This window comes from Lissotriton vulgaris, unplaced genomic scaffold, assembly GCF_964263255.1.
Source record: "Lissotriton vulgaris unplaced genomic scaffold, aLisVul1.2 SCAFFOLD_254, whole genome shotgun sequence".
Taxonomy (NCBI): domain Eukaryota; kingdom Metazoa; phylum Chordata; class Amphibia; order Caudata; family Salamandridae; genus Lissotriton; species Lissotriton vulgaris.
The window spans coordinates 27,606-45,963 of NW_028243099.1; the positions used below are offsets into that span (position 1 = coordinate 27,606).

The 18,358-nt window shown below is 45.5% G+C and overlaps 1 protein-coding gene across 1 annotated transcript in view; it reads right to left on the reverse strand.

The window, feature by feature from the left end:
* Positions 1–818: 818 nt before the first annotated feature.
* EPHX2 (epoxide hydrolase 2) overlaps positions 819–18,358 on the reverse strand; it is a gene marked incomplete at its 3' end in the record, with an annotated part of 433,424 nt that continues 415,884 nt past the window's right edge. Inside the window, exons 11-12 of the mRNA XM_086948495.1 lie at positions 17,710–17,795; positions 819–930 (exon numbers count right to left, since the gene is read on the reverse strand). Coding sequence (XP_086804621.1) covers positions 819–930; positions 17,710–17,795 — 198 coding nt within the window. The remainder of the gene's footprint in view (positions 931–17,709; positions 17,796–18,358) is intronic.

Sequence of the window (18,358 nt, forward strand, 5' to 3'; positions counted from 1 at the left end):
CAGTGCACCCTCCTCCCTTCATGAATTTTGCAACACCTTTCAGTAGCAGGGTGCATTTCTGGAACACAAGCACGTGCTCTCAAGCATCTGTCTAATATGACTTTGACATACTGTTTAATAAAGGCTGTACACTAAATGACCGAGATCACCATTGAGCGATAGAGAGGTGGCAGTCAGTGAGTTAAAAGAAAGACTTGGGAAGGGCCGCGCATACAGATGAAGCGAGACAGCAGGATAAGAAGTTAGTTGAGACACAAGAAAGACTTAGCAAGACCACACCTAGCACCCAGTGAGAATTAAACATCTAGAGAGGCCAGGCCCTTCGTTCAGAGACGTAGAAGAAAGACTTTGGAAGGTTATTGATAGCAGGTAGAACGCACAGAAGAAAGCTAGAGAGGCCAGGCTCTGCAGTCTCTGATTGAGAATAACTTAGAAAGGGCCAACTTAGCAGCCAGTGAGCTGTGAAAAAACTAGAGTGGCCAAGATCTGCAGAAAGTAAAAAAAGAAGAAAGACTTAGCAAGGCCATGCATATCAGATAGAGAAGAAAACTTGGGAGGGTAAGCTCTGCAGTTTCTGTGACAAAAGCAAACCTTTACGAGAGAAGCCCTAATAGTCACTAAAGACAGCAATGCCATCACCAGCAACCAGGCAATAGCGAAAATAAACAGGAAGTCAGTGGTCAATTCCAGGTACAGTGCATGCTATATACCAATTAAAAATATTAGTAAAACATTTATTAACTTTTGTTAGTAATAGTTGACACAGGGTCTATTCCAACACCAATAGCTATCATTGGGAAGAATACAGGTGTACTCACCGGCTCTTGGAAATAAAGCTGATAATCAAAGAGAGGATTTGCTTTAATTCTGTTAAGTGGATTCACTTCTGGGAGACTAGGCAGGTAGGGTGTATTCAGTGCAGCAACCGCTCTAGAATAGTGAAATAAAGGAACATGATTTTTCATGAGCCATGTTGAATTTGTTTTTCACCGTTCTTGTGAAGTGAGCAGAAGAACAAGCTACTTTCCTTCAGGAATGGTCTTTCTGGCAAACAGAATGAATGGTCTTTCTGGTGTTAACCTGGGCTGCTATGGGAATTCACAAGGGCATATTATCAAGCCCATTATCGCCGCTTTAGCGGCAGTTTCCTGCCAATAAAAGCGTCGATAATGTATCGCCCTTTCTTGATAATAATTTTTTGTTCTGATGGATACTTCTAACCACAGATTCTTCACCTTTAGAATAGATACCAGAGTAGTACTTTCCAAGGTGGTGGATCTGTAGAATGGCTCAAATCAAAAAGCACCAGGGCCGGCTTTGGCACTGGTGGCACCCTGTGCGACAGTGATTTTTGGTGCCCCCCTCAATGACCACCTCCGCAATGGATTCCCGCACTACCATCATTTAACTGTATTCATAACCACTCTCTCTCAGATGCATTTAATTAGTTTTATAGTGGCACTCAAAAAAGTGAAGGGTGTCAGAGCACTTTACATTACACACATATTTCAGAGACAATCATATATGTGTAAATCAATGTATAGGAAACGTAACATAAGAGGACTACAAAGGGTAGGATTTATATGTCATTCATACTGGTAGGCAGTATAGTTTGGGGTGGCCTGGTCTGGAGAAGCACAAACTCAGAATTTGAAACTTAACACCATGGTTGGGGGTTCTCTTTAATAATCAGAAATGATTTCTACCCAAATGAACCCTTTGTGAAATATTAGGATAATGAAATTCTGGGGAAAAAATCAATAAGCTCTAATCTATACATGACGTCTGCATTTCAGTTCTTTGATGACAGTTAGTAGCTCACTGTTTTACATTAGGAGTTTAACTTGTAAAATGCAAGTCACAAAATGAAGTCTCTGACGAAAGCAGTAACCCACTGACTTATTTATGTTCTATTCACTTTTTGATTGCATAGTACACATCCTTTACAGCAGGTATATTAACCCCATGCACTACCTTATGAGGAATCAAAACGTCCAGCAGTCAAAACTTCCACTAGACAAAACTACGGTCTCTCTTCTGGATTAATCATTGGAGTGAACCTGACATTTGTATTATTGGCCTAAAATTGCTGGAGGCCAGGAACGCGGCAGCATGTGCTTTAAAAAACAATATAAAGTAGCAAACAGGTGCCCCCACGTGAAGTCTGCACCCGGTGCGATGGCACCGGTCGCACCGCCCCAGATCCGGCCCTGAAAAGCACGGCAATACCATGTGGGTTAAAAGCCCTTCCCATCCGTGAATGTATGCACTGACGCTCAACTTTGTGGCATGCCAAATGTCCAGGACAGGCACGCCCCACACCAAAATAGTACTAACAGCTTTGGCCTTGGTAGAATGGACCCTCATTACCACTGCGGGTGCTCTTGGTCACTGCGTATCACATCTTTATGCAGAGGACTATCCAAGTGGCAAGGACTTTTTCTGCACTAACCTAACTTTCCTCAGACACAAAGAGCTGATTTCCATCCAATTTTCTTTAGTGCTATCAAGGTAAAAACTCACTGCTCTCTCGGAGTCCAGTCAATGGAGTCTCTCCTCCTCTTTTGAGGGGTGATGTGGAGCAAAGAATGTAGGGATAGTGATGGACTGCACAACCTGAAAGGTGGGCACAGCATTAGGGAAAAAGGCTTCCCTAGTCCACACACCACTTTTGGAAACAAATAGTGTAGTGCAGTTGCACTGAGAGAACTTGGACTTTACGCACGCAGGGGGCAGATGTTACAGCGAGCAGGAACACATTCTTCAAAATCAAGAGCGTACAGGACAGCTGTATAAAGATTTGAATAGTGTGCACATAAGGAAACTGACAACCAAATTAAAATCCCACTCCGGCACTACAAAGGGTGTGGTGGTGGCGTGAAACATACGAGTCAAACAAGCAGAAAGAAGCAAGATGGAGGTCAGCAACCAGCAGAAGAGGCAGAATAAAGGTCAGCAAAGAGCAGAAAGAGGCAAGATAACGGTGAGAAACGAGCGAGAAGAGGCTGAATAAAGGTCAGAAATGAGCAGAAAAGGCAAAGTAAAGGTGGGAAATGAGCAGAAAGAGGCAAAAAATAGGTCAGCAACAACAGCAGGAGGCAAAAAAATTGAGAACAAAGTAGAAAGAGGCTGAATACAAGTCAGAAACAAGCAGAATGAGGCAGAATAAACTGTCAGAAGAGTTAGAATAAAAGTCAGAAACGAGCAGAAAGTGGCAAAATAAAGGTGAGAAATGAGCAGAAAGAGGCAGATTAACAGTGAGAAAGGAGCAGAAAGACGCAAAATAAATGCGAGAAACGAACAGAAAGAGGGAGAATAAAGGAGAGAAAAGAGCAGAAAGAGGCAAAAGAGAGGTCGGAAACAAGCAGCAAGAGTCAAAATGTGAGGTCAAAAGCAGTGCATTGCTGGGGTGTAAGTTATAGTTAGCTCAGGTAACTTTAACTGCTCAATTTCTATGGTTTTGTAGAAGTCAAATCTGAGCCTAACTGTAAAGTCCCTATAACCTTTGTTTTTTTCAATTAATATATATATAGTTTAAACTTACCTGTTAATTTTCTACCACACATATGCCTTTACAAGAAAAATGTAAGTATTTTATAGTTATGTATCAATATATATATATATCCGTTCCTGTAAACTGCTGACATTTTCGTGGTAAAGGTGTCTGTGGTAAATTCATATCCACTGGTAAAAAGATTGTTGTAAAAGATTTTCATGATAAAGGAATTTTCAAAGTAAAATCATTGTTTTTAAAGTAATTTGTTGTAATGGCAGTCGTTCTGGAATACAACCATTTTTGATTCAGCAGGATCAGGTAAATGGCCCATAACACAAGAACACAGTCAGGTGGAGAAATGCTAGGGGTGCATATTTGTTTGGCCGACCAAACCATCATGTGCACCTATGGTGCACCAACCACACCTCCTCCCTCTAAAGACACCAAGCCACCGCCCTAACTTGGCGCCGTACTAAAATAAAATGATAACGTTGTGTTATTATCGTTTTATTTTTCCATTTGCGCTGCTCAGAGAGGAGTGGGGCAACGTTCCTCCACCTAAGCTGAGGAGCTGCCGCTGTACCCTGATGCTGGGCTCCCTGATACCTAAGGTTCACAGTAAAGCCCAGAAATGCTACCTGGCACCGTCGAATAGCAGGATGTAGAAAGCAAAGTGACCCAGAAGCCTCAGAGCCACTCTCGCCAAGACCCATCAAGAACATAGCCTGAATTATTTGGACTCGTTGTGGTGGTGGAAAGATTTGAAACTAAATCATATGCAGGATGGCTCCAATGAAAGAGTCTCTGCAAAGGCATCAGGTGTGACTTCTGCACACTGACAGTAAATGCCAGTGATGTCAGGAGGTTCTCTGTCATCGGGAGGTGGTTTACAGCTGACTGTGGAGAGCCTGCCTTCAACAGCTAGTGATTAAGGTATGGGAAAACTGGAATCCCCGACCTCCAAAGATGTCGTACAACCTCCACCATCACTTTTGTGAACACCCGAAGGGCACTGGTGAGGCCAAAGGGGAGCACAGCGAACTAAAAATGCTCTTGGCCCACATGGAACCGCAAGTAGCATCTGTCGGGCTGTAGGATGGGTACATGAAAGTAGGAATCCAGCAGGTCCAAAACCACCATCCTGTTGCCTGGATTGAGTGGGGAGATAGAAGCTGGACTAGCATGAGAATCTTGATTTTGCCCTTCCACAAGAAGGCGTTGACAGGGCGAAGATGTAAAATTGCACAGAGGCCTCTGTCCTCCTTTGAAACAAGGAAATAGCCGGAGTAACAACCAGTCCTGATTTCTGAGTCTAGAACCCTCTCTATGCATCCTTTGGACAAAACAACCTGCACTTCTGGGAGATAGAAAGGTGTTCCTCTGAAAGATGCTCTGATGAAGGTGGGAGGTGTGGCTTATCTAAACAGAATGACAGGGCATAGCCCCGTCAAACAATCTACAGGACCCATTTGTCTAATGTTATTCTTTGTCACCCATGGAGGACAAGGCATGTCTGGTGCTGGCTAACATAAGGTGGTCATGCGTCTACTAGGACAAACAAAAGTGGCTAGGCCGCTATCACTGGAGGGTTGGGAGACTGGGAAGTGAACTGGCCCTGCTGGCCTGGGTGAAATCTGCTTGAGCCCCACCCTGCCATGTAAAGGACTGGGATGGCTGTTGAGGGAGCCTGTTCCTGGTGTCGCAAGTGTGCCAAACCTCCGGAGTAGCCTGTAAAGGGACAATACTGTTGAGGAAATGGTCTTGCAGGTATAGAGGGACCCAAGGATGGTGCGATCCACTGAATGGTACCTTCATTAAAGAAGCTTGTACCTCACCCCAGATGCCTGTGGATCTCATCCAAGTTTGCTATTGAAGTACTACACTCATTCCAACTGTTCTCCCCAAGCAGTCAGAGTGGAGACCAACCGAGACAGCATGATATACTTAGTGGCATCACGGCCATCCCGTCGATTTTGAGCGAAACTGGCCCGCAATTCCTTAGGGATTCACTAACCATGTCCCATTGCACAAGGGAATCTCTTCCCAGCAAACAGTTGACATTTTCATATCAGAGGGCTAAGCAGGCAGAGGAAAACATTAATTTATTAAATGCTGCAATATGTTTTGACGCTGTCTGGGGAGTTGTAGGGAAAGAGTTGGGGTTCACCATTTTGGTGGAAGCAAGCTTGAACCAACAAGCATTCTGGTGTAGGGTGCTGTGTCAAAAAATCAGGGTCACCTGGAGCCAGTCTACGATGCCTGGCCACCTGTCTGTTTATTGGAGGACAGCAACAAGGCTTAGTCCATGTGCCCATAAGAGTGTCCGTCAGGGCTTCATTTAATGGAAGTAATGGTCCACGCAGCAAACCATCAGTTAATATGTTAGTCTTGATTTAAGCTGTTGGTAGCTGTAAATCCAATACTGCTGCTGCCCGTCTATTACACCAGCAAAAGAGGCACAAGAGGCACTCTCTTCTGTTGATCCTCCAGAGGGAGAATATAATCCAGAGTCTGTGGAAGAGTCCAACCCACTGGCCTCCTGTGTGTACATAAATACGTCATCATATTGTGTGGGAAATAATCCCCCTTGTCCCCGTTATCATCTCCACATGCAAGGTGAATCTGATCAGACTTGAAACCAAAGAATTCTTGAAGTGCTGGTGTGCAGCTCCATGGTAGAGGCACAGCTTTATCAGAGACAAATGAAATAGGACAACGTGCTTCCGAACTGCATCGGGATGTGACTTGAGAGGGAGTTGGGATGGATTCATCTCGAAGTCAGGTAGGACAATAGGAAAAGAGACTTGCTCAGGCACCAGGGTCATCAGGGCCAACAACGATGTCAAGCGACAGGGTATGGACTTCAGTGCCAGATTGGAAGTTGGATCCGGCATCAGAGCAGTTTCTGAGATGTGTTCAGAAGGCAACGATTGTGCAGTAGCGACACGCTGATGGTAAAACCAGCTGGTGGTGACCGAGGATGATTGGGGCCCAAAAAGCATGCTAGAAGGAGCCACAAAGGTGCTGAAAATAACCAACATGGCCCCTCTTATAGGCCTCAATCTGTTGCAACATTACTGACAACCTCGGAAACTCTGGGTGCATCTGGATAAACTGAGGGAATGAGCGGCACCTTGATGTCCTCGCAACATCTTTGATTGACAGTAGCAGGACTGAGGCAAATCCCATTTAACGTTTTTTGGTTTCACTTGTTTAGCTTACCAGAAGCCTTCAATCACAATGAGGAGCGTTGCAGCAACAGCCTGAAAAGGGGATTGGGTTTGCTCCCTTGATTTCGAGTGGGATCAAGACTTTCTTGACTTGTTTCGGTGTTAGGTTAATTACAACTTTGCTCTGCATTTCTGAATTGCCTCCTGAGGACTTAAAATGATGCACCGAACCAAAACACCAGAGGCACACCTCATCGGGATCTGTTACAGACATTTGCCTTGGACACTCCCTGCAATGGTTTAAACCGTATTGAGGAGTACACTGTAATCATGCACACTGATTTTGGCAGAAAAAACTTGTCAACTGATGAGAAAAAGTTGGGAGCAAGCTCCGGATCACAATACGAAGGCGCTGAAAGACTGGAACAGAGGTCAGCGGCCAGGAGTGCGTGTGTATGAGGCTCTCCTCATAACACACAGAGCTAAAGAATACCAACACAATGCCACAGGATGCTACCAAGCAGGTAGAACATCCAGAGAACAAGAGTCATACGGGGATCCCGAAGAACACTAAACTTACAGCTTCTGCTTATTTTGATTAGTGACCAGGGGAAATTCTTCTAGGGATGGACCATCCTTAGTCGTCTCAATCCATATGGAGAAAGATTCTGTTTCTTAAAAAAACCTGCACATCAACAAATTCATATCCCTAAAATGGCAAGCTAAGGAATCGCACAATTCTTGAGAAAAATCAATTGAGGGCGTAATCGAAGCAGGGGCAGTCATGGATTTAACAATCTTAAATACTGTCTTGCTGGAGTGCTTTGCTGGCTCAATCTTAGATGAATAAAAAATAGGTTTAGCTCCTCTAATCTCTTTGTGATATAATTTCACACAGGCTAAGTATGCTTCTTTGTCTTCAGTTGGCATCTCTTACGTTTTAAAGATAGCAGGTTGGAGGTGAGCCAAGGGGTCCTATTTATTCGCCTAATAGTCAAATTAGATTTCGTGGAGGCTAAAATGTCTACTAAGGAGGTAATCCAGTATCAAAACAAATTATTATAAAAAATCATGCCATCAGAAAAAGAAGGAGAAGCAGATGCCAGAAAAGAATTTAAATTACGTTATTTTATCTTATGACTCGGTCTATTGGGGCCTATTCTAGATGTGTGACTGCCGCTATATGGCACCTTAATCGCAAAAGGGACCACCAGATGATCCGACCAGAGAATAGAGAGCGGTCTGTCACAGGACAGAAATTGACAATAAGGTCCAATCTATTTCCAGCCGTATGAGTAGCGTAATTGACTAATTGGGTAAATTTGAAGCCTAAAAGCTCTTCCAGAAAAAGCTGTGCTATCTTATCTGCTCTACTATCAATATGATAATTGAAATCCCCCAGGATCGGAAAGTTGGCAGCTTTAACGGCATATGGGGCCATCAACTTCATTAATTCAGAGGGAAAAGTTCAATCATAGCTCGGGGCTCTGTAGATTAGCGTACCGGAAAAACAAAAATTAGTAGATAGAGCCTGTGTTAGAATCACATCGAAAGATAATTCTCGAAGACTAGGCAGTGGCGGCTGGCACAGATCGGGAGTGGCAGGGGTGTTAAGGGGATGTAAAATAAGAAAGAAAAAGTTACCGCACTGCCGCGTCTCTCCTCCGAATCTCCTCTGCCTCTCCTCCTCGTCGCTCCGCACCGTCTAAACAGGAAGCACATCCAGGTTCCCCGTAGCCAATCACAATGCTGCAAAGATGCGTTGTGATTGGTCTGAGCGCCGTGGTTCAGCACTCAGCTAGGGAACGGGAGCCTGGGCATGTTCTCCACCCAGGTTGTAATGTAGCCTGGGTGGAGAACATACAAAGTGCGCATGAATGTTTGGCCGGCCAGCCAAACATTCATGCGCACTTAGAAAGTGTGCTCACCACTCGCCCTGCTCCTGTCATCAGAGCAGCCCGCCCCGCCCTGCAAAGCTGCTGCAGCAGGACAAAATGATAACCTCGAGTTATTATCATTTTATTTTTCCTTTATTTCAGTGCTGCAAAGCAGTGGGGCAACGCTCCTCCGCCTTAGAGAAGGAGCCGCCACTGAGATTAGGGTGTCTCCTTTTTTCCTGAACAAGACCCGAATGGATGGCCAAGCAGCATGTATACTATCAACAGGTCGATATGCCGATGGAATATAAGATTTGGCTCACACTTCATAAATGTGTAGGGAGAAAAGTGGATTGATAAAATTTTCCTGTTCAACTTGAGAGACATTTTGAGACTTTGTTGCAAGTGCTGATATCAACTGAAAGTGAACAACTGTTGTTTTTATCACACTCTATTCACACACATCTATGCACTGCAGGATTACCATTCACTGCGCACAGAGCACAGCTTTGGCAGCTGCAGCGAGGGCGGGTACTTTAAAGGCCTCTCTGTCTGCAACTCGGCAGACAAAAGCTCATGATGAATGCGATAAAGGGCTGCAGCATCAATAGAAGAGCGAGCAGAAGAGGGAAAGAAGGAATATTGAATGGAAGGGTGGATGAATGAGTGAGTTAGAGGGTGAGTGAGAAATAGGTGTATGGACAGGTGAAAATATGGCAGAATACATGGATTGATGGATGGGTAGGCAGATTAACTGGTGAAAGGATGGCAGAGTAAAGGGATGAATAGGTGTTTTGATGGATTGGATAGATGGCATACGACAAGTTTGGATGAGTGGGAGAAAGGATGATTGAATGGATGGCAGAGTGGATGGATGAGTGAATCAATGGCAGAGTGAATGGATGATGGATGCATGGGGAAGTGGATGGATGGATGGATGGAATGGGGAAAGTCTGAATGATGGACAAAAAATGAATGTATGACAACCAGTAAAGGTGAAATAGTGGATGAAGGGTGAAAGATTGAATGGAAAGATGCTTTGATGGAAGAGGCAAGGTAGCTCTTCTAGGAAGGGTTGGACATACTTGATTCACCTGCTTGGTGCCATCGCTATTTAGGGCCATTAGGAAATGCTAAATAGCCTTTTGGCATGTACAGAGAGAGGGCGTTTGGGAATCACAAAGTGCGATTTTTACCCAGTAGAAATCGCCTTTGTCGACACCCAAATAGGAAATCGCAAATAGGGATTTCCTATTTGCGATTTCCAATGCACATGTACAAAGAATTTCCTAAATGCAAATTGGGCATATGGGAAATGGAATTACCATCAACTGAAAGTCGATGGTAATGAAGTGCAATTTAAAAAAAGTACTCCAAAATGCTTTTTCAAACTGCTGTAAAGCACACACATGCCCTTAGGGCATTAGTGTGGTTTACATATGCACCCCATTTTTCGGGATGCAGATAGGGGGGGGGGGCTTAGTCCGAATGTCACCCTTGCTTTAGCATTTCCTAATTTGCAATTTCCTGTTAGGAAATCGCAAATTAAGAAATGCAAAACCATTTGTACTACCTTTAGACCCATAGGAACGAATGGTTTGGTATTTCCTAAATAGAGATTTCCTATATTAGGCAATCTTTATTTTTGTGCATACCATTTTGCATTTCCTGAACAGCAATTTCTATGGAGTTGCTATATAGGAAAAGAAAAGTAAGTAGCTCATACACCTGGCCCTTAATTCAAAGTGGGAGGTATTTACATTGTATGGCAGCTTCCTTGACGGAGCACCTTGATGTAACTGCATTCATTATAAAATTATATCAATCAATCAAGCAGCTGCTTTACCCTGTCGGGTCATGCTGCTTGTTCTCCTGTTGGTTGAACATCCAGGTCTTGAGCTCCTCCCTGAATTGCTGGAGCGAGGGTGGCTCTGGGGTGCAGAGGGAGGCAGTTCCAGGTCTTGGCCGCCAGATGGGGGCAGAAGCGGCCTCCGCTGTTATTCCGGCAGATGAGACGGGTGGCAGCTAGGGCGAGGGATCCAGACCTGAGTTTCCTGGTGGGCTGCTTATTGTAAAGCAATATATCCTTTGCATATAGAACATTCCAGATTGCTTTGTTTACGTAGCCTAACGTGGTGCGGAGAAGATTGTACAACCACTCTTAAAGTCTGTAGAATGCCACTAACTAATCCTACAGAAGCATCTATGTCTTCCTACTAGTAAGAAGCCCAGGTTCTGAGGTGCATTGGCTAACCCCATTTATTACGTGGTTGTATATTATTTGGATAAGGTTTAGACCTCATAATGGATTTGTGAAACTCATGTCATTAACCTCGCCAGGAGATGCAAATAAAAAAAAAAAAAGGCGCCAATCCTTCTCCTGCTAGGCTCCAACAATCTGGAGACCACTTGTTTGCAAGGCACCCTCCATCCTGCGTTTCAGAAAAGAAGTAACAGCTCTTCAAGGACCTCTGATTTCTATGTGTAACCTATGTCACCTTCCACCTATCTTTCCCCCTATTTACCTGACCGGTTCCAGGCACTGTTCACTTCCACACTAGGAACTCCTGCCCAGCCTGTCCACGCCACAACCTCTGATCTACTCTCTTCCACTGATGAGTATGCACCCCTTTATTGTACAGTGCTCTGTTAATATGTAGATGTGCCCATGCAATGTGAACCCACTACCCACAGAGATACATACATGCTCTGGTAACATGACACTTGTTCCCAATCACTTCCAAAGCGTTATCTTATACTTAGGTAATGAAAAAACAAAGTTTTTGATCTAGCTTCTGGAACTGTGTGATTCGTACACAAATATTACATAATTAGATACTGGCAGAATAATCCATCGTTATAAACACAATGGGCCAGATGTAGGTAAATCACATTTACCGATTTTGAAATACCGAATATTACCGAATTTTACCGATTCGGTATTTCAAAATCGGTAAATGGGATGTAGGTACCAACATCTGGATTTTTTACCGATTCCTTAAAAATTCGGTATTTACTGATTCGGTATTTACCGATTCGGTATTTACCGATTCAGTATTTACCGATTCGGTATTTACCGAATCGGTAAATACCGAATTTGTCAAGGGTGCAGGGGGTGTCACTTTGACACCCTCTAGCACCCCCAAAACGGGCATGTGTGTCTGTCACATGGCACGTCTGTCTGTCACATGGCACATGTGTACATGCACAGATGTGCATGTACACAGGAATCGGTATTTTACCATGGATTTGTATTCCATGGTAAAATACCGATTCTGAAAGCCATGTGCCAATGGAGAATTGGCTACCCACATTTCAATCTTGCATTTTCGGTAAAATTACCGAATCGGTAAAATTACCGAAAATGCAACATTTAAGGGCCCCTACATGTCAATGGCCATTTACCGGTCGGTAACGGCCAACTACATCTGGCCCTAAATATCTTAACTTTGTAGTCATCTGGTCAACTAGAAAAAGGAGCATAACAAGTATGTGCATCCACATCAACGAATTATAAAAGAAGCCTAAATAAGTAGAGAAAAACAGACTTTCAGGCACATATCTGCTGCTACTGAGGCAGAGACTGTCACCGAAGCAATATTCCTGGAGGACCAGGCGACATGATGACAGGACCAATGTCTAGACCTTTCCACTCGCATGGCAAATGACATGCAACAGTCACATGTCCTGGGAGGACAGTCAGTCGCATCTCATGCTCAGTTGATGTGAATCTCAAAATTGTCATCTAAAAGATATTTCTTTAGAAAGCACGCGTGTTATCTTGGGTGGCAGCTCCATATGGATCCGACACATCACATCACATCAAGGAACTGGATAACTCAGTCCTCTGTAACTTTGTCAAACATCTGTTGACATCAGAGCCAGATGAGGTAGAAATGGTAAGAAGACAACCCAGGAGCAGAAGAGCCCTTGAATAGGGATACTCCCAGACCATTACAGGATACCACATTCCTAAAATGTGCAAAACAGATTGCTGGGCACAAGCACTACTAATTAATGTATTTTTGCAAGGTGCAGGCCTCATTTTACACATGCCTTAGCTGGTACACTTTGTACAAATATGACACAGTACAATTCGTTATTTCAGTAGAAAAGGCACATCTTTACTATGGGAATCGCTAAGCCTAAGTATGCCTTTGTGGAACACCAACATACGAGAAACCTCTGTCAGTGCTTAATTTGAGCTGGTGGCCGACTGACACTCATTTGTGGAACACAGCACTTATTTTTTCCTCATCAGACTTTGACCCAGAGCATTTAGAGAGAGAAACACAACAGGAGGAAAGAAGGAGGTAGAGAAAGATAGAACAATAGTAAGAAAGAAAGAGTGAGTTAAAGAGGTAATAGGTGTCTGGTAGTGGATGGAAAAGGCATGAGGTGAAATCAAGGCTACGCAAATTTTGTATTGGGCACCCCAACGTTTGATATTGCTCGTCGCGGGCTTCTGATCAAAACGTTGGCCTCAACTATTATTCTTTTACAAATTATGGACTGGCTACTGGTAAGGTGAATCCCTCCAGGAGGACTGGAGGCTACATTAGTTTGATTGATGCGAGTAGGGACAGATACATTTCAAGGGATGGGCAAAGTGGGCAAATGCCCAGGGCTCCCACCTTCTAAAGTTCCCATGGAAAGGAAACGTTCTCTCCCTCTAGCTCACCTCTGTCTATTTTTCTGTCTCAACTTCATTCCTTCCTTCTACCTACCACTCACTACCTCTGACTTTTCTCTCTTTGCCCAGTGTCAGCTTAAGAATTTCTGGGGCTCCTGTAAAGAACTTTTTCAGTGTTTTTGAGTCAACTCCATTCCTGAAAGTTTGCTTGACATCATGCAGGCTACAATGAGCAGAAAATGGGTGATAGAAATTAAAAGGTGTAATGCACAGGAACCCCTAAAAATGTGTAGTGCCCGAGGCCCTGAAAATCCTTAAAACAATACGGAGTAGAGAAAATCGCGACAAAAATGAAAGAGTTGGCAGAATATTGCACACGTAGCTCGTACAAACCAGGGTCCATATGTACTATCACATGTGACCATAAACACAGAATAGGTAAAACCCTTCCTCACATCAGACACCAGATTCCTGTCTGGTGACAATAACTGGATAGTCTTTGACATAGCAAAGAGTCACAAAATGCCCTCACCGTGTGAAAAAGCCAAAACGCCATTGCCTTGTTTAAGAGAGAAAGCATGGAGGAGGGGTCCCATTTCTAGAGAGCGGAAAGCATAGAGGAAGGGTCCCATTTCTAGAGAGCGGAAAGCATGGAGGAGGGGTCCCATTTCTAGAGAGCGGAAAGCATGGAGGAAGGGTCCCATTTCTAGAGAGCGGAAAGCATGGAGGAGGGGTCCCATTTCTAGAGAGCGGAAAGCATGGAGGAAGGGTCCCATTTCTAGAGAGCGGAAAGCATGGAGGAGGGCTCCCATTTCTAGAGGGCGGAAAGCATGGAGGAGGGGTCCCATTTCTAGAGAGCGGAAAGCATGGAGTAGGGGTCCCATTTCTAGAGAGCAGAAACATGGAGGAAGGGTCCCATTTCTAGAGAGCGGAAAGCACGGAGGAAGGGTCCCATTTCTAGAGAGCGGAAAGTATGGAGGAGGGCTCCCATTTCTAGAGGGCGGAAAGCATGGAGGAGGGGTCCCATTTCTAGAGAGCAGAAAGCATGGAGTAGGGGTCCCATTTCTAGAGAGCGGAAAGCATGGAGGAAGGGTCCCATTTCTAGAGAGCGGAAAGCATGGAGGAGGGGTCCCATTTCTAGAGAGCGGAAAGCATGGAGGAGGGGTCCCATTTCTAGAGAGCGGAAAGCATGGAGGAGGGGTCCCATTTCTAGAGAGCGGAAAGCATGGAGGAGGGGTCCCATTTCTAGAGAGCGGAAAGCATAGAGGAAGGGTCCCATTTCTAGAGAGCGGAAAGCATGGAGGAGGGGTCCCATTTCTAGAGAGCGGAAAGCATGGAGGAGGGGTCCCATTTCTAGAGAGCGGAAAGCATGGAGGAGGGGTCCCATTTCTACAGAGCGGAAAGCATGGAGGAGGGGTCCCATTTCTAGAGAGCGGAAAGCATGGAGGAGGGGTCCCATTTCTAGAGAGCGGAAAGTATGGAGTAAGGGTCCCATTTCTAGAGAGCGGAAAGCATGGAGGAGGGGTCCCATTTCTAGAGAGCGGAAAGCATGGAGGAAGGGTCCCATTTCTAGAGAGCGGAAAGCATGGAGGAGGTGTCCCATTTCTAAAGAGCAGAAAGCATGGAGGAAGGGTCCCATTTCTAGAGAGCGGAAAGCATGGAAGAGGGGTCCCATTTCTAAAGAGCAGAAAGCATGGAGGAAGGGTCCCATTTCTAAAGAGCGGAAAGCATGGAGGAGGGGTCCCATTTCTAGAGAGCGGAAAGCATGGAGGAGGGGTCCCATTTCTAGAGAGCGGAAAGCATGGAGGAAGGGTCCCATTTCTAGAGAGCGGAAAGCATGCAGGAGGGTCCCATTTCTAGAGAGCAGAAAGCATGGAGGAAGGGTCCCATTTCTAGAGAGCGGAAAGCATGGAGGAAGGGTCCCATTTCTAGAGTGCGGAAAGCATGGAGGAAGGGTCCCATTTCTAAAGAGCAGAAAGCATGGAGGAAGGGTCCCATTTCTAGAGAGCGGAAAGCATGGAGGAGGGGTCCCATTTCTAAAGAGCAGAAAGCATGGAGGAAGGGTCCCATTTCTAAAGAGCGGAAAGCATGGAGGAGGGGTCCCATTTCTAGAGAGCGGAAAGCATGGAGGAGGGGTCCCATTTCTAGAGAGCGGAAAGCATGGAGGAAGGGTCCCATTTCTAGAGAGCGGAAAGCATGCAGGAGGGGTCCCATTTCTAGAGAGCGGAAAGCATGCAGGAGGGGTCCCATTTCTAGAGAGCGGAAAGCATGGAGGAAGGGTCCCATTTCTAGAGAGCGGAAAGCATGCAGGAGGGGTCCCATTTCTAGAGAGCGGAAAGCATGGAGGAAGGGTCCCATTTCTAGAGAGCAGAAAGCATGGAGGAAGGGTCCCATTTCTAGAGAGCGGAAAGCATGCAGGAGGGGTCCCATTTCTAGAGAGCGGAAAGCATGGAGGAAGGGTCCCATTTCTAGAGAGCAGAAAGCATGGAGGAAGGGTCCCATTTCTAGAGAGCAGAAAGCATGGAGGAAGGGTCCCATTTCTAGAGAGCGGAAAGCATGGAGGAAGGGTCCCATTTCTAGAGTGCGGAAAGCATGGAGGAAGGGTCCCATTTCTAAAGAGCAGAAAGCATGGAGGAAGGGTCCCATTTCTAGAGAGCGGAAAGCATGGAGGAGGGGTCCCATTTCTAAAGAGCAGAAAGCATGGAGGAAGGGTCCCATTTCTAAAGAGCGGAAAGCATGGAGGAGGGGTCCCATTTCTAGAGAGCGGAAAGCATGGAGGAGGGGTCCCATTTCTAGAGAGCGGAAAGCATGGAGGAAGGGTCCCATTTCTAGAGAGCGGAAAGCATGCAGGAGGGGTCCCATTTCTAGAGAGCGGAAAGCATGGAGGAAGGGTCCCATTTCTAGAGAGCGGAAAGCATGGAGGAAGGGTCCCATTTCTAGAGAGCAGAAAACATGGAGGAGGGGTCCCATTTCTAGAGAGCGGAAAGCATGGAGGAAGGGTCCCATTTCTAGAGAGCGGGAAATATGGAGGAGGGGTCCCATTTCTAGAGAGCGGAATGCATGGAGGAGGGGTCCCATTTCTAGAGAGCGGAAAGCATGGAGGAGGGGTCCCATTTCTAGAGAGCGGAAAGCATGGAGGAGGGGTCCCATTTCTAGAGAACGGAAAGCATGGAGGAGGGGTCCCATTCCTAGAGAGCGGAAAGCATGGAGGAAGGGTCCCATTTCTAGAGAGCAGAAAACATGGAGGAGAGGTCCCATTTCTAGAGAGCGGAAAGCATGGAGGAAGGTTCCCATTTCTAGAGAGCAGAAAACATGGAGGAGGGGTCCCATTTCTAGAGAGCGGAAAGCATGGAGGAAGGGTCCCATTTCTAGAGAGCGGGAAATATGGAGGAGGGGTCCCATTTCTAGAGAGCGGAAAGCATGGAGGAGGGGTCCCATTTCTAGAGAGCGGAAAGCATGGAGGAGGGGTCCCATTTCTAGAGAGCGGAAAGCATGGAGGAGGGGTCCCATTTCTAGAGAGCGGAAAGCATGGAGGAGGGGTCCCATTTCTAGAGAGCGGAACCTGAACCTCTGACAAGGTAATATAGAAACGGAGGGTGTAAACACCCGAGGGGCATAGGGGATAGCCAGCCAATCAATATCCTAAAGGAAGGTGGAAACAAGAGTTAGGGATTTTCGAAGACTATAAAAGACCACTCCCTGACCACAATCACTCTTCTTGTCAGGTGACTGGAACCGGAAATACCTAAAAACTGGAGAAGTACAGAGGGATAAAACGTGACCAGCAAGGGACAGGAAACAACCCTTACATCAATTGGAATTGTCTAGGACTGAAAAGACATTTGGAAACTTCTTAGATTACCTAAAGCTATCTGGGATGCACAGAAATTAAATTAAATAATAAAGTACCAGTATTTGTAAAGCGCACTGCTACCTCCGAAGTGGTGTCCCGGGCGCTGGGAACCCTCTGGAAGATTAAGCGAGCTGTTGCCCAGAGTCACATGGTGCTAGGCTAACCTGCCATTGGTGCCGGGGATCGAACCGTGAACCTCGGAGTCCGGCACCATGGCCGCTGCGCCACACCTCTTCCAGAGTTTTCTTTTTTCCCAGAGAAGCTGCAGAGGGAACAGCCTCAGGAAACGGCTTTCGACAGACAACCCGGTTTTTGAACTGATAGACTATATTTCTGTCTTGGTTATACTCATTTTAGAGAATAAAAGGCAGTCCTTCCACCTTCTGTTTGTGAGGCGTCTCTAGAGCTATCATCATATTGTCATTTGGAGCAGAGGAGTTATTTGCATCAGGCATATGTGAGACATTGAGCTAGCTGTGGGATGTTGATATTTTGACTTTCACTGTTCTACCCAGTTGTGACAAATGCATTTTGTCACTATAGGAAGACAAGTGTCTTTCAGAGCAATTTACACAGACAGATACCGTTTGTGGTAGTCTAGCAAATTCTGTTTCAATACATTAGACGTTATATTTTAGAAGTCTGACATCATGAAGGACATGGATGTGGAGAACACTTACCTGACTCTATCTGGGTAAAAAACTGCCAGGCTCCACACAATAGAACCGCCCCAGTCATGACCGATGAGGGTTACCTGAGAAAGTCCCTGAAACACAAATACAACGAAAAATAATTAAACAGTGAAAGTAGCAAACCACTAACAACTGGACTGCAGTGTTTCCTATGTCAATCACTGACTGATTTGAATATTAAAATTGATCGGTCAGGTGAGTTGGGTGAATGAAAGAGGAACTTGTAGCTTCAGAGCCCTCAGCGCTTCATTCTGTACAATTTACAATTCATTCAGGTGGGAGCTAAGTTTGACTGACTTCGGGCCTATAAAGGCAACGAGAGTGGGGTGACCCTGCGGGGTGCCACGAGACGCGTGTTGGAAACCATACAACATGACAGAAGGGGGCTGCAGAGTGTCTCTCTTGCAGTGAAGACCTTTGAACCATCTCCATGATTGTGCCTATGTCCTCCAGAGACCTCTTTCACCCTCTGGTACCCAGGTTGAGACCAGCAGAATGCCAGGGCTTCATTGCCAGGATGGATCCGAGCACCAGATGGGGGAGGGGCAGGACTCATCTACATGGGGGATGCTTCCTTACAAATGAGTTATGGAAACTGAGAGGGACTTCTTATGCCAAAGGAATAGGCTACCATATG